This window comes from Neospora caninum, chromosome V (assembly GCF_000208865.1).
Source record: "Neospora caninum Liverpool complete genome, chromosome V".
Taxonomy (NCBI): Eukaryota; Apicomplexa; class Conoidasida; order Eucoccidiorida; family Sarcocystidae; genus Neospora; species Neospora caninum.
Window position 1 is genome coordinate 452,976 of NC_018391.1, and position 20,987 is coordinate 473,962.

At 57.1% G+C, this 20,987-nt stretch overlaps 3 protein-coding genes across 3 annotated transcripts; 2 read left to right on the forward strand and 1 right to left on the reverse strand.

The window, feature by feature from the left end:
• Positions 1 to 1,505: 1,505 nt before the first annotated feature.
• On the forward strand, positions 1,506 to 4,899 carry NCLIV_012740 (putative DNA repair protein; the record flags this gene model as incomplete). The annotated part of the gene is made up of 4 exons (XM_003881464.1): positions 1,506 to 1,807; positions 2,450 to 2,915; positions 3,120 to 3,566; positions 4,426 to 4,899. 4 exons carry the CDS (start codon positions 1,506 to 1,508, stop codon positions 4,897 to 4,899), a joined length of 1,689 nt encoding a protein of 562 aa, XP_003881513.1.
• Positions 4,900 to 7,230: 2,331 nt separating this feature from the next.
• NCLIV_012750 (conserved hypothetical protein) lies at positions 7,231 to 9,261 on the reverse strand (the record flags this gene model as incomplete). Its single annotated transcript, XM_003881465.1, has 1 exon — positions 7,231 to 9,261. One exon carries the CDS (start codon positions 9,259 to 9,261, stop codon positions 7,231 to 7,233), a length of 2,031 nt encoding a protein of 676 aa, XP_003881514.1.
• Positions 9,262 to 17,332: 8,071 nt separating this feature from the next.
• NCLIV_012760 (conserved hypothetical protein) lies at positions 17,333 to 19,414 on the forward strand (the record flags this gene model as incomplete). The annotated part of the gene is made up of 2 exons (XM_003881466.1): positions 17,333 to 18,982; positions 19,409 to 19,414. 2 exons carry the CDS (start codon positions 17,333 to 17,335, stop codon positions 19,412 to 19,414), a joined length of 1,656 nt encoding a protein of 551 aa, XP_003881515.1.
• Between the last annotated feature and the right edge of the window lie 1,573 nt (positions 19,415 to 20,987).

Genomic DNA, 20,987 nt, shown 5'->3' on the forward strand with positions numbered 1-20,987 from the left:
GCGAATCGCAGACAGGCGGTCGAACCGACTTCGGACTGCTACGAGGGCTGTTGCTCTTGGGCGCAAAACGCACGAGAGAGCGGCAAAACCGAGCCTCGACATCTTCCTCGTCTTCCTCTTCCTCGTCTTCCTCTTCCTCGTCTTCCTCTTCCTCGAGTTCTGAAGAGGAGGCGGCCCCGAGCGCAGGAGAGGAGAGAAGTCGCAGAACGCGAGGAGGCGTAGATCGTGGAAAACCGCGAGAACCTGTCTCGGGAAAAACAGAAGCGGATGGGGCCGATTCAATCGCGCCAAGGCAGTCGCTGGCTCCTCTCGCTTCCTCCACATCTTCTTGCGCTTCTGCCTATACTTTCGGTCCTGTCTCATCGTCTCGTTTATCTCCCGATTCGCTTCCGCGTTCCGAGAACCGCCCCGCTGAGTGTCTCCGAGCAGCACCTTTAGTCGATGCCTTTTTCCCCTTCCTCATAGGCCGATCTCCTCTTTTATTTTTCTTCCCTTCTCCTCAATCCCTGTCTGTCCTGCTTCGTCCTTCCCCCTCTTCGTCTTCTTCCCTCTCTTCGTCTTCTTCCCCCTCTTCGTCTTCTTCCCTCTCTTCGTCTTCTTCTCTCTCCTCTTTTTCTTCTGTGGAAGGAGCGCGGGACGCCTCGGACGGTCTCTCAGCTGCGCTGGCGGAGGCGCAGAGGAGTCAGGGCGATTTTTCTTCCTCAGATTTCGTCGTGTCTTCTCCCTTCTTTTCCGCGCGATCGTCAGACGGGAAAACCGGGAGGGTGACGGCCCACCTTGCAGCCGCTCTTTTTGCCGCGATGCTCCTGCGAGGGATTGGGAAACGCGTCTCTCTTCCTCCCTCGTTCCTCGACTTTTTTGAACAGGAAGTCCGGCTGCAAATCCGCCGCTGTCTCCCGTCCTCGCCTTCCTCGCGGCCTCCCTCTGCTTCGTCTGGTGCGTCTCTTTCGTCTTCGAGTCTGAAGGAGACGAAGAAAAGAAAAAGCGTCAACGGCGAGAAAGCGGAAGAGCAGACAACTTCTGCCGTCCCTGAGTTTCCCTTTGAGGCGGAAGAAGAACGTTTCCGACTTGCCGTCGAGTTTAGCGAGGCATGGAGGAAGGCTGCGTCTTCTTCCCGTCCTCGGGCAAGAGCCACAGGCAGAGAAGAGCGAGGAACAGGAGAGAGAGGACAACCGTCTGAGGAAAGCTCTCGTCATTCCCCCCCCGCAAATCGTAAACGCAGTCGAACAAATCAGTCCCTTTCTGCTAACGCTTCCTTTTCTTCGGAACGCGTTGGCCTCGACTTCCTTCGGGCCGCAGAACGCTCGAAGCTTCAGCGCTCAGCAACTCTAACTTCACGATGCGCGTATCCTCGTCTCCCTTCTTCATTCTCTTCGTCTTCTTCCTCGTCTTCTTCCGCCTCTGCTTCTTCTATCTCTTTTCCATCTTCTTTTGCGAGGGAGGAAAACCAGTGGAAGAGCCATGGGGCAGAAAGCAGTGCCCAGGCGCGTACCTCGCCTGTCGGCATGCCGGCTGCGGTGTCTGTACAGCTCGGGCGGTGCGAGCACGAGAATCTGACGAGCGGGAAAAGCGAGAATGGACGCCGAGAGAGGAGCGGCGACATGGGAGAGAGGCGCCAAAAGGGAGAGGGAGAGGAAGAGGGAGGGCGAAATGCATCTGTAGACGCGTCTTCTTCCTCCTCATTGCCTCGCGAAGACCCATCTGTGCGGGGTAAAACGGGAGAAGTTGGAGACGGAAAAGTTCGCTTCGTCCTCGCCATAGACGAAGCAGAAACGATTGCCGATGTCACCTTTCGCTACGCTTCCAGGTAACACACTTTCTCTTCTGATTGTAAACGTCACGGCCAGGGTGGAGACACTTTTTTCGCTGGCAAAAGTGTTGCGTGCATCCGGGAATTTAGGTTCAAACCGCATGCACATGGGCCTCCACGCAGTCCATTTCAAAATTAACATTCAAGCATATGTATGTATGTATGTATGTATGTATGTATATATATATATATATATATATACGTGTACATATATATATATATATATATATATATATATACGTGTACATATATATATATATATATATATGTACATATGAATGTATGGGAGTATATATATATATATATATATATATATATATATGTGAAAACGTATAGGAATTTGCGAATGCACCGATGAGGCTCTCGATGAAAACCTAGACCGTTTCTCTGTGGATCCTGAGGGTGTATGTCCTCCGTTTCTTTCAGTGTTTTTTCTGGACTGTACTTGAGTCTTGAACGGCGTGTGTCTCCTGCTCTCGGCCATGCCAGCATCCGCGTGTGTGCTTTTCCTCATGCAATTAGATCGTGCGTCCGTTTCTCACAAAGTGCGTCTTCGAGAGAGGGGTTTTTCTCGATCGCCGAGAGGGTTCGCTTACGCATTTCTTCTTTCTTTTTCGATTGAGAGCGTCTCTTTTCCAGCTGGCGGGAAGTCCTCCAACGACGGCGACAGCAGCTGCATGCGTGGTGGAACCAGCCAGGGACGCGAGCGCTCCTCGAAAGCCCATCAAAGAGAAGAGAGAACGAACGGCGAGAGAGACAGCCGGAGGGTCGGGCCGATGCGCATCCGCGCGCGGAGACGCAGCCGAGTCTCGAGGGTGACGGAGAGACGAGCGAAGGATCACGACACGGTGGGGGAGTGCAAAGCGCGTCTGAGACGGAAGCGCAGCAGGGAGACACCGACGAATTCATCGTTTTCGACGAAGGCCCAGAGGGCTCTCAGGAGCCGGCAGGACCGGCAGAAAACGTGCCGAAAGAGAGCGGAGAAGCGCAGCCAGAAGAGAGCGATCCGGACGAAGTGGAGCGGCGTCTTCTTCTCGAACGCGAACCTCTCCCGACAAGCAAAGCTGGGTTTTCAAAACACCCGAAATTCGTTCTCGCCTCCATGGTAAGACAGTGTTTCGTTGGGCCTTCTCTCAGGCTCCGTCTCCCTCGTCTTTGTCTCCAGTGCCTTTGCAGTTTCACCTCCTGTGTAGCCGCCCCCGCGTCCTCTCTTTTCGTTTGAAGCGTCTCACAACGCGCGTCTGTTTTCGTCCGCGGATATGCGTTTCTCTCGATGCCGCTCGCACTCTCGCCCCCGTTTTGCGTGCAGCTACGGCCCTCAGAGTACTTGCCGCCTGGAACGCGCCCCGCGGCTTTCTTCCAGGGCGAACTCGTCTATTTGCGCCGCGACGTTTCCTCGCTGAAAACGGAGCGTCAGTGGAGCCGCGAGGGTCGGCGTCTCCGCGCAGGCGTCACGCCGCTGCGAGTTGTCTTCAGGCGAAATCTCGCCTCCCAAGGGCGTCAGCTGGGAGAACCAAACAGCCGGCGAGGCGGCGGAAGTCGCTCGCAGTGGCTAAACCCGATCCTGCAACAAGAAGGGAGAGAAGAAGAGAGACGCGCGAGACGAGAAGAGAGAGGGACAGGAGACGGGCGGAGCGTGGATCGCGTGACGCTTGGGCTCTACGGCGAGTGGCAAACGGAGGGAAAGCCGCCGCCGCGCGTGGAAGACGGTCGTCTCCCTGACAACGGCCACGGCAACATCGAAGTGGGGAACCTGGTAAGGCGAGAGTCGGAGGGAAACACAGGAGAGAAGGCCAGTGGATCTCGGCGCGGCGCCAGCAGGGGTTGCCGAGTCGCCAGCACGATATTTCAGGGGGCGTGTGGTGTCAGGTCCAGGGATGGACGAGGTTTTCCTCGCCTCGCGCTGCCTCTACGTTTCAGGGTTTTGCCACGGAGACATGCCGCTGAAGACTTCAACGAAGAAGCGTTCCAAAGGTCCTTCGATCGCGTTTTTGCGTCTGCACGCGCACACGTTCAAAAGCTCAGCCATCCCCCGTTTTCCTCACTCGGCAGTCTCGCGTGGGGCACGAGAATCGACAACTTGACGCAGAGAGAGATCCGTGTGCAGAGACATGAGTAGAAATGTTAAACTACCGTGTAAAAAAACGATACAGATACCCTTATGGGGACGTGCACCACACATGCGCGTGTGAATCCACCTAGGCAAATCTTTGCAGTACACATGTGTCGATATCTCAGTGCCTCCATATATATATATATATGCTCGCCTGTTCACGCGTTTGCGGGTCTACGTCGCCAGACACGTACAAAAGTATGCGCGCGTACGTGTCTCCCTCTCTATCTTTATTTATTGTATGTGTATGTACGACTGCTTGCACGCATTGAAATCTCTCGTCTTGACGGCTGGCCTCAGGAGCAGAGAGGTAGAGCCTGCAGTATCTCACGATAATATTAGATCGCGTCTTTCTGTTCAAGCGATCCGCTTTCGCGGGCGTGTGGCGATTTGTCTGAGGCTTCGCTGTTCCTCTGCGTTCTCTCTGAACGTTTTTCGCTTCGAGTCCCTCTCTGTGTTGTCTCTGTGGCCTTTGTTATCTTTGGCGTCTTTGCCGTTTCAGGGGCCAGTTCCGATCGGCGCCGTCCACATCTCCCTCGCGGACTTTCGCTGCTCGGGATGTCCGTCGCTGTCTCCCGCGGGCAAGCAGGCGACGCCGCTGAGTGCCGCGAGTCTCGGCGGCGCTTTGGTGGCAGCCGCTGCGAAATGCGGAGTGGAATTCCGACCCGCAGTCGTCGCCTTTGAACGCAAGACAGGCTCCGGTCTCGCCGCGGGCTCCGCCGGCTGGATCCCCGTGCGCGACGGGGTTGTGGTGCTTGAGGCGGACGAGGCGCGCGTGCGCGCAGCTTGGCGAGAGGAACGGGAGAAGCGCGAAGCGGCGTGGGAGCGGAGGCGCCGAAAGAAAGAAGAGCGCGAGAGAGAAGACGGCCTGCGGAAATGGCGGGTTCTGTGTCGGGCATTGCTCTTCTGGAAGGAAAGGGAGGAGGACGAGCGGCGGGAGAAGGGACGAAGCCGACCCGAAGGCGAACGCGTGTGACCCGAAACACGGGCAAGGTGCGGTTGGGAAAAACGCGAGAAGGAGGCGGCGCAGGGGACCGTGCCTAGCGGCGTGGTGCCCGAGAGAGATAGAGAGAGCAGAGAAAGAAGGCAAAGAGACAGCAAGCACGGACAGAAAGCAAAGAGAGAAAGGCGCTGACACGAGCGAGGTCAGGGTCTGTGAAGCGCCGATCGTCTCTGCTGCGTGGCGGCGAAGCGAATCGAAAACTGCCGAGGAGCGAGGGAGGAGACGAGCTGAAGAGAGAGTGTGCAGGCAAAGGAGAGATGGGTTCGCAACAAAGAACAGAGCGCGGAAGCGGCGCAGACAGGAGAGTGAAGAGAAGAAAGGAAACGCGGGGTTCAGGCGAGCGAGGAAAAGATAGAGAATGTGAGAAGAAAGGCGTTTGAAAGCGCGGGTAGAGCACTACGGACACGAAAGGAGAGAAGGCGAAAAAGGCTAGTTTCTCTCAGGGAAGAGACACAGAGAGAGGACACGCAAATTTCGGCAGGAGAAGCCAGGCGTGTGTGTGTCCGTTGAAGCGCGTTTTCGAGGTGGTGTGCTGTGTCCAAGCGTTGCTCATCTCAAAACAGTTCATATACATTTTTCCGTAACCCCCTGAAAACCGCACTCTATGTTCGCTCCGTTCTTCGCTGCACTGTCTTCTCGCACTCTAAACTTCACCAGTTTCTGTCGGTGTCGCCGCCTCGCCGGCGCCATCTCGGGTTTCTTCTCGCTTCCCGTTTTCGCTGTTTCGCCTCTCCCCTCTTCCTCCATTTCCTCTTTTTCCTCTCTTTCAGTGAGTGTGTGTATCTGGATCCACATCGCGCTTTGTGTATCTCCATGCACACTTCATGCCTTTACCCGAATGTTCTACGTGCACCAAAGGCAGCGCCCCATAGTCTCTTACATGTTGAATCGAGCCGACGACCGAAACACAGGCGCCGACACTGTAGACTGGACGCTGAGCGCATTCATCAGCCTGTACACACATTTTTGGGTCGGAAACGCGTTTATTCTGAAAGAGCCGTTCGTCGGTCTCCCCAAGCCTGTGGGGCAACACGGGGTACGCTTCCTTGAAACTCGGGACGCTACGTAAGCGTCCCCGCAGTGGTCAGCGCTCGTTTCCACGGACGAGGTTTGTGAACAAATGGAATCAGTCTGATCTAAGAGCACAGCACCTACGGCTAGAACGGCTGCGACAGACTTTGTCGGCGTGTGAACCCGCATAGCAGAGCTGCAAATTCCAAGATCCGTTGGAAGAATAACGCACCCCTCACTGCCTCAGGAGGTTCCTGGAATCGGCTCTATAAGAACGCAACCGCAAACGCATGCTTGGTGGCGGCTGAGGCCTGGTCGGCGATTTTGTTGGCGATTCCTTGGCTGCGTTTGCTCTTGTCTGCTCTTCTATGAAGGGTAAGCGTTTGCTCTTGTCTGCTTCTCTTTGAAGGGTAAAAGAGGGGCGCAGCTCTTTCCGACACGAGGAGCGAATCGGACCTTTTCTTTCCGGAGGCGACTCGCCTGCACGCCGGGGTGTAGCTACACTTGCCGATTCGGTTTCTCGACCGTGTGGCGGGTGGTGCCTGGACACGCGCTCGGCGGTGTGGAGAGGGAAAGAAGGAAGAAGGAAGGCAGACGAGGGCCGAAACGGAAGTCCGACGAGTCGGCACTGCTGCGACGCCTTGAGTTTGGCAAGAAAAAACTGTGGACGGGGATCGCGGACACCCCGCGAACGCACGAAAGTTGCAGCAAAAAGGAAAGCACTCGATACGAGTGGATAAAATGCGATGGAAAGGACGAAAAAAAGTACGCGCCACCCTTCGCGAACGTTTACCTCTTTCACGGATGTTGCGCTCAAAGCCTCCTCCCGGAGAGATCCGTTTAAAGCAGACTGCACGCACATCATCGGTGTGTGGAACCGGCGCCCTCGGTTGCGCCTCCCCGATATGAACGATTCCCGCCCCAAAAGTTCTCCCCCTGGAGACAGCAGAAAGTGTTCTGGGACGTCCTTTCGCCGCGAGCTTTGGAGAACGATGGCAGAAACCGCCAATCACCCCTCTCCCTTCTTCTCCGTGCGTTCCCGTACGGTTTCACGCCTCGACGGCGCACGACGAGCGCTTCACTGTCTCGCACGCCCGCACCTGACTCTCTGTGCGTCTTGGCTGCTTGGTCTCGGCGGTCGAGTCCCTGCTCCACGACCTGTGCTTCCCGCCCCTTGTTTCTCCCCGTTGGCCGCCGGGTTTCTGTTCCGCTGTCTGTGTCTGGCCCTCGCGAGACGTGTGTCTCCATCGTTCCTTTTCCCCGTGGCGCGTGTCTCCTCTGCGTTTGCTCGTCCTACCGACGCGCCTCGGGCTGACTCCGCAGCTGGGCCTCCAGAGCGGCGACTTTCTTTTCGAGGAGATCGCTGTACTTGCTCATGTCTTCCGCGTAGTTTTTGACGGAATCGTAGCTGCGCTGCACGTCCCGCAGATCCGCGTGAGCCTGCTGAACGTCCTCGAGGAGCTCTTCGTTTCGCTGCCGGAGAGCGCCCGTCGCGGCGACTTCGTCAGACATTTTCCCTTCGCTGATCCTCAGACGCTCACGCAGCAGCCCCACGTCGCCCTCGACCGCTTGCAGTTTACTCGAGAGCGCGCGCTTCTCCGCCTGCGCCTGCTGCAAACGCTTCTCGGCTTCCATGGCCGCGATCTCGGCCTCCAGCGCGCTCGGCAGCGCAGCGGCCGCGGGGACCGCCGCCGCGGGGCCAGGCTTCGCAGCCGCGCGCGGCGGCGTGGACGGCGCCTCTGGCCCGCGAAAGTGTTGGGGCGAGAAGAACGCGGCCGCCCCAGCTCCGTGCGGCGCGGCGGGCAACGCCACGTACGTCGAGCTTCCTCCAACAGGGTCGGCCGTGGACAGCAGCGGAAGGACCAGGGGCTGCGCGCCTTTCTCGCCGCCGGGGAAGAGCATTCCAGGCGGGACGTTCGCTGCTCCTGGAGGTGCGCCGGCTTGGCCGAGGGCGCTCGAGGCCAGTTCGCGTTCCATCGAGGCGTTTGCCGCGCGCAGCCGCTGCAGCGCAGGGTACAGCTCCTCGATCTCTTGCTTCAGAGCGCGGGTTTCCTTTTGGAGCTCGCGCGTGGTCTTGTGCGCCTGGCCGCGCCGAATAGCCTCCACCCGCGTGTTGAGCGCCTTGAGACTGTTTGCGCGCGCCTTGAGGTCGTCCAGGGCCGAAGGCTTTTCTTTCGCGCCTTTTCCGGCGCCGCCCGCAGCGCCTGGCTTGCCGTCGATCCATTCGTTCGGCGCAATGAGATCACCCTTCGCCTTGGCGCCTTGACCGCCCGGCACCCAGCCCGGCACGCGACTGCGCACAACTCGCCACGTGACGTACGCCACGACGAAGCTGACGAACAAGTTCAACGCGATGGAGCCGGCGGGCGTCCTGACTGCTTGCGCAACCAGCCGCTGGACGCTCCCGTTCGCGAGTCCGCGCTTTCTGCCGCCGTCCGTGCCACCTCGACCGGCTCCGTGGCCTTCGGCGCGCAGGGCCCGACCGCGCTGCAGGGCGGTCGTCAAGTTCCGCCCCGCCGGCACGTGGCTGTCGGCGTCTGCTGGCGGGACGGGAGCAACCCCCCCGTCCCGCCGGTCGCCCCGCCGGTCGCCCGCGTCTCCAGGACGGTCGCGCGCGTTGTCTTGGGCTGCCGAATCGCCCGAGACCGCTCTCGCGCCGTCCTGAGGCGCCTGTCCAGAGTGGCGAGTCGTGCGCGCTGAAGCTTCCAGTCGGACCAGAGAAGAAAGGAACGCGCGGGGCTTGGCCAACTTGCTGAGGCGGCCGCGGCCTGAGCGCCGCCGCAGCGCCCGCAAGTCGCGGTTCGCCCTCACTGCGGCGGCGCTGGCGAGAGGAACAACCACATCTTCTGCGGCAGCTCGGCCGTTGTGGTCCTGCGCACGTTCAGGATCCTCGGATATCGTGGAGTTGTCGGCAGAGTCCTCGGCAGAGTCCTCGGCAGGCTCGTCGGCTTCGAGCGTCGGCGTGCGCGACAGATCCGAGCTGGCCTCTGCGACAAGCCGCACGGAAATCGGTCGGTTCGGTTGCGAAATCGCTCGCAAGCGTTCTACGGGGCCCTCGGAGGGGAAGGAGAAAGAGAAGAGAAAAACCAAGGCCAGGAAGGAACCCGAGAACGCGAAGAGGAAAGACCGAGAAACGCGGCGCGTGCTCCGGAAAAGCCCGTGCCGACGAAACGCGTGCCCCGAGGGGAAAAAGGTGTCGGCAGCGCTCTGGAGATCTGAGGCGCCACACGAATACGAAAGAGTCGGGGAAGGCGAGAAACGACGAGGCACAACAGAAGGTGAAGACGAAGAAGGTGAAAAAGACGAATACTGCGGAGGATCCATTGTCAGACGAGGCCTACGCCTCTGAGGATCATCTGGGTGACGGGGGGGAGACTTCCTCGTTCATGGCTACGAAGAACAGAACTGCAGCCTCCACATTCCCCACCTTTGTACCTTCTCTCCTTTTCGACGGGGTATGACAGGTAACCTCTCGGGCACAAAATTCATGTGCACGTCTCCACTACCGTCGGAGCAGAAATTGACTAACAGCAGACCAGAAAGCTGCCACTGTCGTGTCGCCTCACAGCGCCGCGCAGTATCATCGCGTGCCTCGAGCAGACGAGCGTTGCCAGGCCATGTCCGGGATACAGTTCTTCGGGAGTTCTGATGTTCGAGTTCCAAACCCTTGAGTGGCTATTCGATACGATGCGAAAGACAAGAGCCTCGAAGGTGTAAAAAGTCGTCTCTCAGAGAAACGACTTTCCCCAGCTGATCCTGTTCTCGATCCCCGGCACACAGGGACAGCCCGGCGGCGACGGAACTCTCTCTCGAGGCCGCGCGCACACCACGGCGTGCGCAGGGGGAGAGCCTCGCCCGCATCGCCCTGCGGTCCGAGACGTTCATTTTCCGGCAAAGTTCTTTCAAATTTCTCCTTTCGTTGCTCCCGACCCCTTATGCCTACTCCACGTCTGCTGGCTTTCACTAGAAGAAGGGCCGAAATCCGACTTTGGGAACCACTGCACGGCCTCGGCGCGACGGGGCGGGTCTTTTTCCGCGCGCTGTCGCGCGCGGAAAAGCTACGAAGACAACCCCGCGAAGCGCCTGCAAGTCGTAGCCAGTTTCAGCTTTTTCGTCTGCGTAGTTGCAGTGGTTCTGCTGTTTCGCGGAGTATCTCGACTGCATCCGCGCAAGGGTTACTGGCTCTAGGCTGCCTTCTGACGTCAGGTCCTCGTAAGACGAGAGAAAACGAGTCTGAAGCCGAGCGCCATACTCCGTGTGGGACTCGATACGAACGTACACTGGGCGCGAGCACACGCAGCCACACGCCGCAAAAAGAGTGACGGCCGGAAAAGAACTCCCAACCGCGTACGCCGCAAAAGTGTGGCGGATTCCGTGTCTAGGTAAAGAAGACGACACTTCACAAATCGAACAGGTCACATCTCACAAAGTTGACGCGCCTTCACGGATCAGTTGGTCATGCAAGGATCTTCGGAAGGGGCGTGGTGACGAGGATTCACTGATGTGACGGTCAACGAGGTACATGCGGTTCTGGGACGCGTAAAAAGCCCAAACAGGTGTGGGTCCCCGAACTTTCACGCACGGAGAAAGGCATCCCCCTCGAAGTCTCTGAGCATTTTGGTACTGCTTGCTCGAAACATCTTCTCGGGTGGACAGCCGGTGGATCGAATTTGTCCCTGAGGCGATTTGTGGTGATTTCTCTAGGGAACGGAGAAACTCGGCCAGCCCGGATGCAGGCATGGGCAGGAACGCGTCAGCTGTTTTGCCTTGGATGCAACGATTCGCTGAAGGTTCCTCGAACCTCCCACTCGAGGGGACTTCTCAAACATCTCCCAACAATCCCTTGCCTCAGACGGCCATCGGCAGCCAGCAGCGTGTCCCGTCGAGTGGTTGAAAGATGCTTGTCCTTCAGGAAGCGGTCACGCAGGCTCGACACACTGCGCTCCCTGTGTCCTGCAAATCACGTGCAGGAGAACCGTCTCGCGACGAAGGGGCCTCCGCGGCTGAGCCTTGTTCCGTCAGCTCTTCTGAAGCTGTGACCACTTCCGAAAGCGCGGCGAGAAACCCCCTCGGACACGGAAGCGGACTGTGCCGTTCCAGTGTTCACTCCGGAACTGTGGAAGCCGAGCAGGGCCCTCTCTGGTCTAGGGCTAAGCGGAAACCGAGCTTTCGGATCAGAGGTGAAGTTCCGTGCCACAGGAATGTCACTTGGAAGAAAAAGGACGCCTCTCGAGTACCAACGGCACACTGCCGTTCTGGACAAGAGGAACCAAATGTGAGGTCGCACCTGCGAAACATCGAAACTCTGCCGTCCAAAACACGTAATTATCGTCAGACTCGAGAAGCTCCAAAGAGAGTTGGTACGAATGGAGTCGGGTAGCCGAAAGTTCAAATGGAAGAATGCCGCCGTCAGCATTCGGCGCCAGTCCGCTTTGCAAACGCTGATGTATGCATTTCGGGCGCGGTGCGTTTAGATTCCAACACTTGCGTTCGCTGCGCACGTGTCGCCCGAGTCATTTCTGAGGGCTACGAAAGGCTATTAAGAGCTCTACAGTCCTCACGTTTGCCTGGACTTTCGTTTTCTTGTTACCAGTACGCCATGCCTACCGTTGAACCCACCGTCTGTATCCTAAAAGATTGAGAGCTCGTGCAGCGCGATGGCAGCAAAGGCCAGGATATCTGCTCATCTTCGTGAAGTCACTAGCATGCTGCCAACGTCGCACTACTGAACAGCACGTACAAAAGGAGATAAACGAAAACAGTCAAACGACTGTTTCAATTTCTGGAGGAGCGTTATACCTTTCGGCTATGTGGTCCTGCCTTTATCTATTAGAAGCTGCCTGAAGGACCCACGAGTGAAGCCAAACTTCCATTGGACGAGGGCGCGAGAACAGAGGAATCGGATTGTAGCTTTAGGCAAGGTTTTCCCCCTAGAGCGGTGAGGACGTCCGATTTCCGAGGTTCTTCCGAGGATCACTCGGGAGAAGCCTGCGCGAGTAAAAGTGTTCATCCTTCCTCTCAAAAGCCAGAGAAAGCTGGACTCGCCCAGGAGGCAGAGAAACAGCCGACAATTGAGGAGCCTTTCGATCGCAATCAGTGGAGAAAGACCAGTTGGAAAGACGTCATTCGTCGACAGGCCGCTGCTGGACTGGCGCCTCTGCCGTGCAACTCGCCAACCTCCTTCAACGACGCTGAATACCGAAGAATTTTCTCTGCTCTCCCTCTAGAACCTGCACTGGCCGAAATGATCCAGGGCTCCGTGGAGCTTTTGGAGCACGCCCTGAAGCCGCTCTTAAATTGCCCAAAGACCAAGAAAGCGTGCAAAGACTGCGGACTCAGACCGGAGGCTCTGACCATTCCCATGTGAGTGGCTTCAAAACGCCGCCTTCATGGTGACTGAAGCGTTCAGTCGATCTGCGTGTCCGACACTACCTGAGCCGAACACCAGCCCAACAAGAAGACGCCTGGGATGTTTTAGAATTTCCACTGTGCTCGAGAAAAGGACACAGCAGCCAGCAGCTACAGACGTAAGATGGGTTCCATAAATACCTGCACGCTGACCGCATGCTCACTTTTAAAAACGTTCTGCAAAGCGGGGTCAGATCTGCTTTCTCCGGGGTTCTATATTTCACCAACGCATTCTTCCGATTCGGGTTGCCCGAGTCTCTTGTCGCGCGGAGACCAGGAAACAAAGCGTTCTAGGGCGGATTCCGCGGAGCACCCGAGTCACCTGGATGTATGCGTTTGGTCTGTTTGCCGACAGGTTTGAGGACAAAATAACGACAAAAGACCGCCGCAGGCTTCACCGTCACTACCTTGAAACGGCACGGTTACATAGACAAAATCTCATGCGGGTATTACAGCTCCGGGAAGAAACACTCCGGATAGATCATGAGGAGCAACTGCGTGCTGCGGAAGCAGACCTGGGGAAGGCTTTAGAACGTGAATCTGGGTACTCTGTTACTGACTCAAAGCCTCCCCAGCCAGGCGTTTCCACGAAATCGAGAAGCGAGGCACTGGTCCCCGAGCACCTCAGGGCGACAGTGGACCCTCATGTAATCAACAAGCAACGCCGATTGGAAGAAAAACAGAAACAGGTATCCCCACGGGAAACCGATCGAACTCTTTGGAGTTCGGAGCACGCGTGAGAAGCTTTGGAATGAAGGAACGCACAAACGAGAGTGAATCGAAGGCAAAGATTCTGCCTCCCACGCAGTTGGCACCGAATCTCCGGCATACCTCGGCCATACTCACCAGCACACACACACACGCGACGCGACGGAGTGCAAACTTCGTGATTTTGCGTGTCGAGAACAAAACGAGCAGATTCCGGTGTTACCCGGTGGAGTTGACGCTCTAGGACCTGTGTTCAGCAATGCGCAGAGCGTAGGCTTCCCATAAAGTTGGTGAGCATATTCAGGCATTGTCCTGATCTCTCTAGTCCTTCCAGTGCACAGGCTAGATCTAAACTGGAGCGCTTCTTTAACAGAAAGAGGCGTCACATTCGGTAGTGTTTCTCTTCTAAGTTACCGTAGCCACTGTCTCTGTTCGACCGTTCGTCCAGCACACGGTTAAATTACACCGACGCTCTCTCAACCCGCGCAGTCCCCAAGAGGGTTAGAAACCCAAAGAGTGAGGGTGGATGCTGTTTGTGCGTCCACAGCTGAGAGCCGAACGTGAGACACGTCTGCTGAGAGTAAAGGAGCTCCAGAAACGGTTGGAGAATGACAGGGTCGGCCACATGAAGCGCGACCATGTCTCCGAACCGAATTCAGGCAAGAGCCTCGCTACAGCTAGACCGGCGCAGTCTCGGAAGCCAGCTGCTTTCGCTCGGTGAGAGACGATCGACGGTCGGTGTAAGGAGGTTCAATTCATCGACACGACGACAGAAAACTTAGCAGAGAGACCGGCTGTGGGAGGACTAATTCAGACTTCGTTAGCCTCAAACCAGCACCTGACACTTCCTAGTGTTTTGTGACTATAGATACGTGGTACGCACGACAAATTTCCTCCTCGGCGGTCCAAGTCGAACGCGGCGGAAGGTAGAAAGCACGACAGGAATTTCCGGCTGGGACTTCGCGCGTCCGGCGGCTTGGGAACAACCGCTCCTCCTTGAATCCGTTGTCTCGCACTGGCTTCGCCTTGCTTACTCCAACTCTTTTAGGAAGTTATTCAACCGGTCCGCTTCACAGCCCTCCGTCGGCCTTGATCCTACCAGGAGACGATCGGCGCCGTCTGTGCCGCTTAGCTCCAAGAAAGAAGGCTGCTTCACGGATTGCGGCGAAGAGTTGTTCTCTGAAAGGCTTGCACCGGTAAAAAAGCCTCTCCGGCCTCATTTGTTTTATGCTGCTTCGTCTGAAGTGGACGGTTAGTTTGCCGTGCATCCCCAGAAGAAGGACTGCGCGTCAGTGATCAGAATGGACACAGAGCCCTTCGCCGTCTCCAGAGGAGAAGCTGAGGCGGTACCGAACTTCACGAAAGTATTTTGGACATCCGGGATCGGTAGGGCTCCTTGTGGTTTGCCTGGAAACGGTGAGAGGGACTTGCACACTAAAGTAACGACGTGTCAACAAACGATGCATAACCTGCAACGATGTCCCGCTATTCCACCTATCATTCCCTCGTTCTGAAGGAACTCCAACTCGTTTCCTGCGAAGGTACCTTTACAAACGCCGACTGCTGGAACTCGCCAGGAGCTCTTTCATGCCGAAAACGTGGTTCCCGGTTGCCGCACTAGCTATTCTGATGATGCGAACGATCCGTGCAGAACACCAGGCTGCGCAGCAGCAAGGCTCTGACATCTCTTTCCCGGTGACGACAGGTAGTGATTTCGACTGGGCCGAAGGGACTTCGCAGTCCACCCATCGACGTACAATCGTCCGCAGCTCTTTGCAAGTGCCAAGGGCTGCTTGAGAAGAACGTGTGTCAAACAGGACCTGCGGCGTGAGTTCCAATTGTCGGCCTTCTTGGAATCGCGCCAAATCAGCGCCACCACACAACGGTACCTCTGAACCCGAATCGGAGAGGCGGGTGTGCTCTGGGACACGGCTATGCCGTGTTACGTGAAAATGGCAAGCACATTGCTGTTGCAGTTGTGTATCGCCTGGGTTCCGGAAACGAGACTTCTCTGAAAACCCACGCAGTGCAGTCGACCGATCGATGCAGGTTCTGCTCGCCCCGTCAGAGTTAGTGAGACTCCGGCCTCACGAGCCTGTACGAGAACGTTTTTGGCATCTAGGGAGTTTTTTCCCGAGGCGATTTAACCAAACCGGCTGGGGTATGGGCTTTCGCCTAGGGCGAAAGCCGGCGCGCTTACCATGGAGCTGGGACACAAAGGACAAGAAGCCTCTCCCGTCTAGTGGCCACGGTTACCACGTATCCTGACGAGAAGAGAGTTCCATGTCAGGAACCGGAGCAAGGATCAGGTTGGCACCGCTTGAAAAAGCAGTGCTGAAGAATCGTCCCACAGTCTCACTTTCGATGATATGCTCCCGAGGGCAGTTACGCAAGTCGCTATGTAGGCAGCCTTCGAAACCCTAAGGCTGGTACCTGTCGGCAAAGGTAAAATCGCCGGGTTCTCGGAATTTTTGTGGTGTTTACTGGCTGTGTAGACATCATGCAAAGTGCCTGTCAGCCATGGCGTCGTTGTGTGAAAGTCCATTTGGGGGCTCTGACGACGAGCGTGTGCTCTGGAAGGAAACCACCTGACGTCATCTCCAGCACGGACTGGAAATTTCTCGCTGCTCCGCCACAGACTTTACCCTCTTTCCACTCCCCGAGGAAGACAGGACGTCGCTTCCAAATAGAAACCCGAGAAATGAGGCCATTTAACCGTGTCTACTTCTTTGTCTCCTTGGTTCTTCGTTGAATCGAGCAGTGGCCGATGGCTAGCTACCACAGCGTCTGGTATATCGCTGCGGAGCGGACTCTTCTCTGGGGCTCGACGGTGACTCGTCCAGTTGACGGGTTCTCATGTTTGTTGCTTTCTCTTCCTATCTCCCTGCCTCATTGGTTTTTGCTGAAATTTTCGCCTGCATTGCAACGCACACAGTCAATGGAAAGCACCTTCTTGCGGACCGTTTTCCCCTGTTTGAGCATGCAACATACGGGCTTTCTCGAGTCGGGAACGTGATTGCAACGTTTTTCCGTCCTCGTCTCAAGAGCCCCTCGTCGTAAAACTTTTTCTTCCCTTGAGTGTATACGCCTTCCCGGTCCTCAGGATTCGCCGGTACCGCCAAGCTTTTCCGAATTAACATGCTTGGGATGCGACTTTTGCTTTTCATGCCTCGTGGCTTGTAAACATCTGAGGCGAGAAAAAAACGCTGCGAGCACACACTCCCCAATCACGCGACAAACACATCCTCAGTCACCTCCTCAGTCAAGGGAACAGTCTCCTCTTAGAGGGACTCGACTTCTTTTCAAAGGCGTGGTCATTTCGGGCGGTAGAGAAACGAGGAAGTTCCCGCGCGACGTCCCGGTGTGTCTTCAAATCATTCTCAGAGAACAGGTCGGGTCGTAAGACCGTCCCCTTTCTTTCGTGAAAGTTGCTGTGGCCACAGTATGGACTTTAAAAGTTGAGGATTTCTCTCCACTTCCCAAGCACACCCTCAAGAGCCACCGCCCTCCTCAACGGCTCTGTGGCGCGTGTGGAGGCATCACGGATCTCCTCCCGTTCTTTGGTAGGTTTCCGATCTCACTCTCGGCATACCTAGCAACAGTCGAGCGCCTCCTCCCTCCTTCCTGCGGCTTTGTAAGAGGAGATTATTGCTCTCGCGGGCTTACACCGACTCACTTGCGTTCCCGCAGTCCCCCGGAGCTGCCTCTTTTCCCCGAGACTCGGAACTTTTACCCATGCGTCTCGGTACTTTGTTACTTCCTTTCGCCTGGATATTCGTCTTTGCGTGGCCGACTCCTCTTCTTCTCAAATAGCGCGGCAAAACGGGGCCTGGGCGGTCACTTTCCGGACGCGTGTCACTCGGCGCTGCGCGCCATCTGAGTATTTCGGGAGCAGTGTTTTTGTTCGATCGATCCGAAACGCGAGCAAAGAAAGCGTTTGCCAAAATCTTCCTCGAGCCTGCGCTTGTGGAACTTGCGAAGAGGGCCACAAGGCGGGCGGGGGCGACCGGCAGTCGTGCAGCCTTCCAGGGCTGTGCAACACCCGTGTCCCGTGTCGCGCGTGCCGAGAAGAAAAGTGTGTGACGAAAACTCCCCGTTGTTTAGCCGCCTCCAGAGTTTTTGTGACTTGCCTTTCCGTGAGCTCGAAGCGTCCATGGATCCACTCGGTAGGAGGCTGCAGAGGCGACTCCCCACCCTTCCCGCGCCCCCAGTCTCCGCGTCTTGTCTCTCAGCTTGCACGCGCGGCCAGGAACAAGACGCTCCCCTCCCAGCCATATCGATGAGGGCGTTTGGCACCGACCTCGGCTCTTCGCAGAAAGTCAAGCGCTCGGAGCGATCGCCCAGCGAGGAGCGCGAGGCCGGTCTCTGCGCCCGTGAGGCATCCGCTGGTGCTGTTCCGAGGCTAGCGATCGATACACTGCAAGGTGTAGGCCAGCACGCGAGTCGGAGCAAAACGCAGGATGTGCCCCGAGAGTCCGAAAAGACTCAGTCTCCTGGCTTCGAGAGAACAGACAGCGGCGCCTCTGGCAAGGAAACCGCGGATCCGAGCCCGCGCTCGGTTGACTCCGCTGAGAGCTGCAGCGTCGACGACTCGGCGGGAGCCTTCACAGAGCGGAGAGAGGAAGGCTTCCCCGAGCAAGCGCGTCGGCACGGCGGGGGCGTCGAAGGTGAGGGCTGTGGGGAGCCTGCGGGTGTTTCGCGGAAACCGTCCACCGATCGCGTTGAGGTGTCTCGAGAAGCGCCGAGCTCTCTCGAAGTCGCTTGCGGACATGTCCGAATTGCGGCTGAAGAAGACAACGCGATGCAGCTCGGAAACCCGTCGGCGGGCTCTGCCGCTGGAGCAAAGAGGGGTGCATGCGTTTCCGGTCCAGTCCCGGGACTCGTCCCTCGCCCGCCTCGCCTGTCGCTCCCAGCGTCGCCGGCAGGCCCCGGGGACGCGGAGATTTCCGAAGGGGGGCTGACGCGGAGAAGAGCGGAGGAAGAGCGTCGACGCATGGAAGCCTTGCTCTCGTCGACAAGTGAAGTGATGAGTCGGAGACTCGAGGTTCTGAAGGAAAGCATGGAGACCAAGGAGGCGATCATTGACCAGCTGCTGAGCAGGTGCCGCAGACAGGAGGAGGATCTCGCGAGTACCAGGGCACTGTTTGCGTCAGTCGCGGCGGAGAATGCGAAGCTCAGAAAAGAGTTGGAGTCGCAGAAGCAGCACATGGAGAAGAAGGAGGCAGACCTCTCCGCTCGGGTCGCTCGGAGTCATCGCCAGGTTTCGCCTTTCCAGAGCAGGCCGGAGGAGACAGGGGAGGAACTCGGACAACGCATGCGGCAAGCGGATCCAGAGAACGCGAGGGATCCTTCGCGCGGACGCGCCGGGAATGACAGGAGAGCTAAAGGAAATAGAGAGAGACGGAGAGGATGTGGAGAGAGCATGCGGCGGCAGCTGAGTGACGAGTTGGAACCCGATGCAGAGGCCGAGAGGGATGACCACTGCGCGTCTTCGGCCTTTCGACTTGATTCACTTCCGCCTGGAAGTGAGGAAGAAGGCGAAGAGCACACACAGGGCCTCGAGAAACAGGCAGACGTGAGAAATCTCCTTCCTTCGCAAACCGAACGGAGGAGAAGCCCGCAACGGGAATGGTGGGGGATAGATGAAGAGGAGGACGGGCGAGAAGTGAAGAGCAAAGAGGCGAAACGCGCGGGAAGGACACGAAAGGACCGGCTGCCTGCGATTCGAAAGTATGATTCGTTCCGCATGCAGTGCTCGTCGTCGGGCTCGCTGGAAGCTCCAGAAAGCGCCGGTGCCTCTTCAGAAAGCCAAGGGGCTTCTCGTGTTTCGTCACTGACTCGGCGTCCTTCTCGCTCGCGTACGGCCGGGGCTTCTAGCGCTTCAGATCCAGATTCCCAGGACAACGGCACATCCGACGTTTCGTCCTCTGTAAGGAAGCCTTCGGCGTACGCGGCGTTTCGCAGATGGCAAAAGAGTGGTCGGGAAGAAGCCCGGAGGAAGCGAAGACGGGCACGAACCGCGTTCCGGAGAGAGGGGAGCGACGGCTGTGCATCGCGTGCACAGACGAGAGAGAAGTCTCTCTCGGGATCGAAAAGAGAAACGGAGGAATGGCTGTTCAGCTGGCTGCTTCAGCAATACAGACGCAACCGCTCGACTCCTTCGGAGCCTCTCAGCTCCGCAGGCAGCCGCCACGAGTCACGTGAAAACGAAGAACGAGACGAGACAAAAAGCAACCGCGAGGCAGGCAGCCAGCGCTTTGAAGGAGAGAATCCAGGCGACACAAGGCTCAAAGCCGCTCACTTACTCTGCCCGAACGTCTGGTGGTGGTGTTCGCCCGCTGCGTTGCATAATCAGGCGTGATGCGAACGGGACAAGTTTCGGGGCAGCGCGCAACGAGAAGAACGCTTAGATCAGAAAGCACTCTTTTGCAAAGGTGCCTCTTCTGTGCAATCGGCTTCCGGCGCCGAACTCGACGGCTGTGAACTCCCCGTGTGATGACACCTAATAGATGAGGGCCAGCTTGCCATGAAGTTTCCGATCGTGCCGTGTTGTGTATTCAATAGCCGGCACGCCCTCGATCGTTTTGTCGCCCCTCCCGTCTCGAATCCCTCACTTTCCGCTTTCCTCCTTTTCGCCGACGCCTGGCTGGGCCTCTGTCCACGTGACTCGCCAGTGGCACACGGGCACGGGGCACGTTGCCTCTCCCGCGTGTTTCCCAACGGAAACGGGAGTTGTTTCTTAATGAAGACACTTTTCCTCTATCGGTGAGAAACGCTTCACTGGCTGACGGTTTCTGGCCGGCTCCAACTTTCCAGGCGAGTGTCTCTCTCTAGTGTCTCGACGTGTTTAGGCTGCTCAGGTCCCTATCCTCTAGGCGACAGCGCGCAGCTGCCGACGGGATGTTCAGCTTTTGCGGTTTCTCTCGTCAATTCCTTGCACCAGAAAACACCTGGTTCACGCATCCCCCTTCCATTCGTAAAGCCGGCTAAGATACCGTATGCGCTAGCCACTCAGCAGACGACATTTCGGAGAAGTCAGGGAGACTTCGGCCGTTCCTGCCGCTCTCCGCTGCGGACGAGCCATCAAGTGCAAGGGACTCCACACTCCGTGAGGGAATTCGTGTATTTCACATGCGCGACACCACTTTCCTCACTGCACGTGCACCGGGCACAAAACGTCGCTTTTCGCCCCTCTGTCACCGCAGATCCCTTTGCAGGCACTTTGAAACGCAGCTTCGCACGCACATCTGGTCTGGAAAGAACCCAGCCTGCAGCGTCAAACGCATGCTTCCACCAAGTAGTGGCTGCCGAGTAACTCAGAAGGGTTAAACGGTTCCTTGGGAAAAACGTGTCCTGTTCAGCTTCCCTCTGCACAGATTCAATGTTGCTCATTCCCACAAAAGCTGCTATGGGATGGACTACAGTGTCGCATGACTTGCCACTCCGTCTGTTTGTCTTTCGGTCTTTGTGACTCGGTGGGAACCAGGACACCAGAACTCAGCGATGCCCGAAATGAAGAATTTTGGAGAGGCTCCCGGCTTCTTTGTTCTTTCCACAACTTGCTTTAGGCTTGAAGCGGTTCTACGCGGTTCACACGACCCCGATTTGCGTGGCTTATTGGATAGAACATCCCTTATCGCTATTGTCCAGCAAACAAAATCGACAAAAAACCTATTCTGGTTGCACTCGTGTTTAAAACCTCTGCACAGGTTCTCGTTCACGGCACCCGCCGGAAAGGACACGAAAGTGCAGGCCTCTGAAAATCCGCTGGAATCGAGAATGCCGACGGAGCGGCGCCAAGTGCTACTTGTGTCCTCCGCACGTGATACTGGCGTATCGGTTTCTTTGCGTATGTGAGTAGAGCCTCGAAGAGTTACGAGTTTGTTTTGCGCACGTGTGTTGCGCGTGTTCGCGTGTCGTTCTGCTCGCGGTCC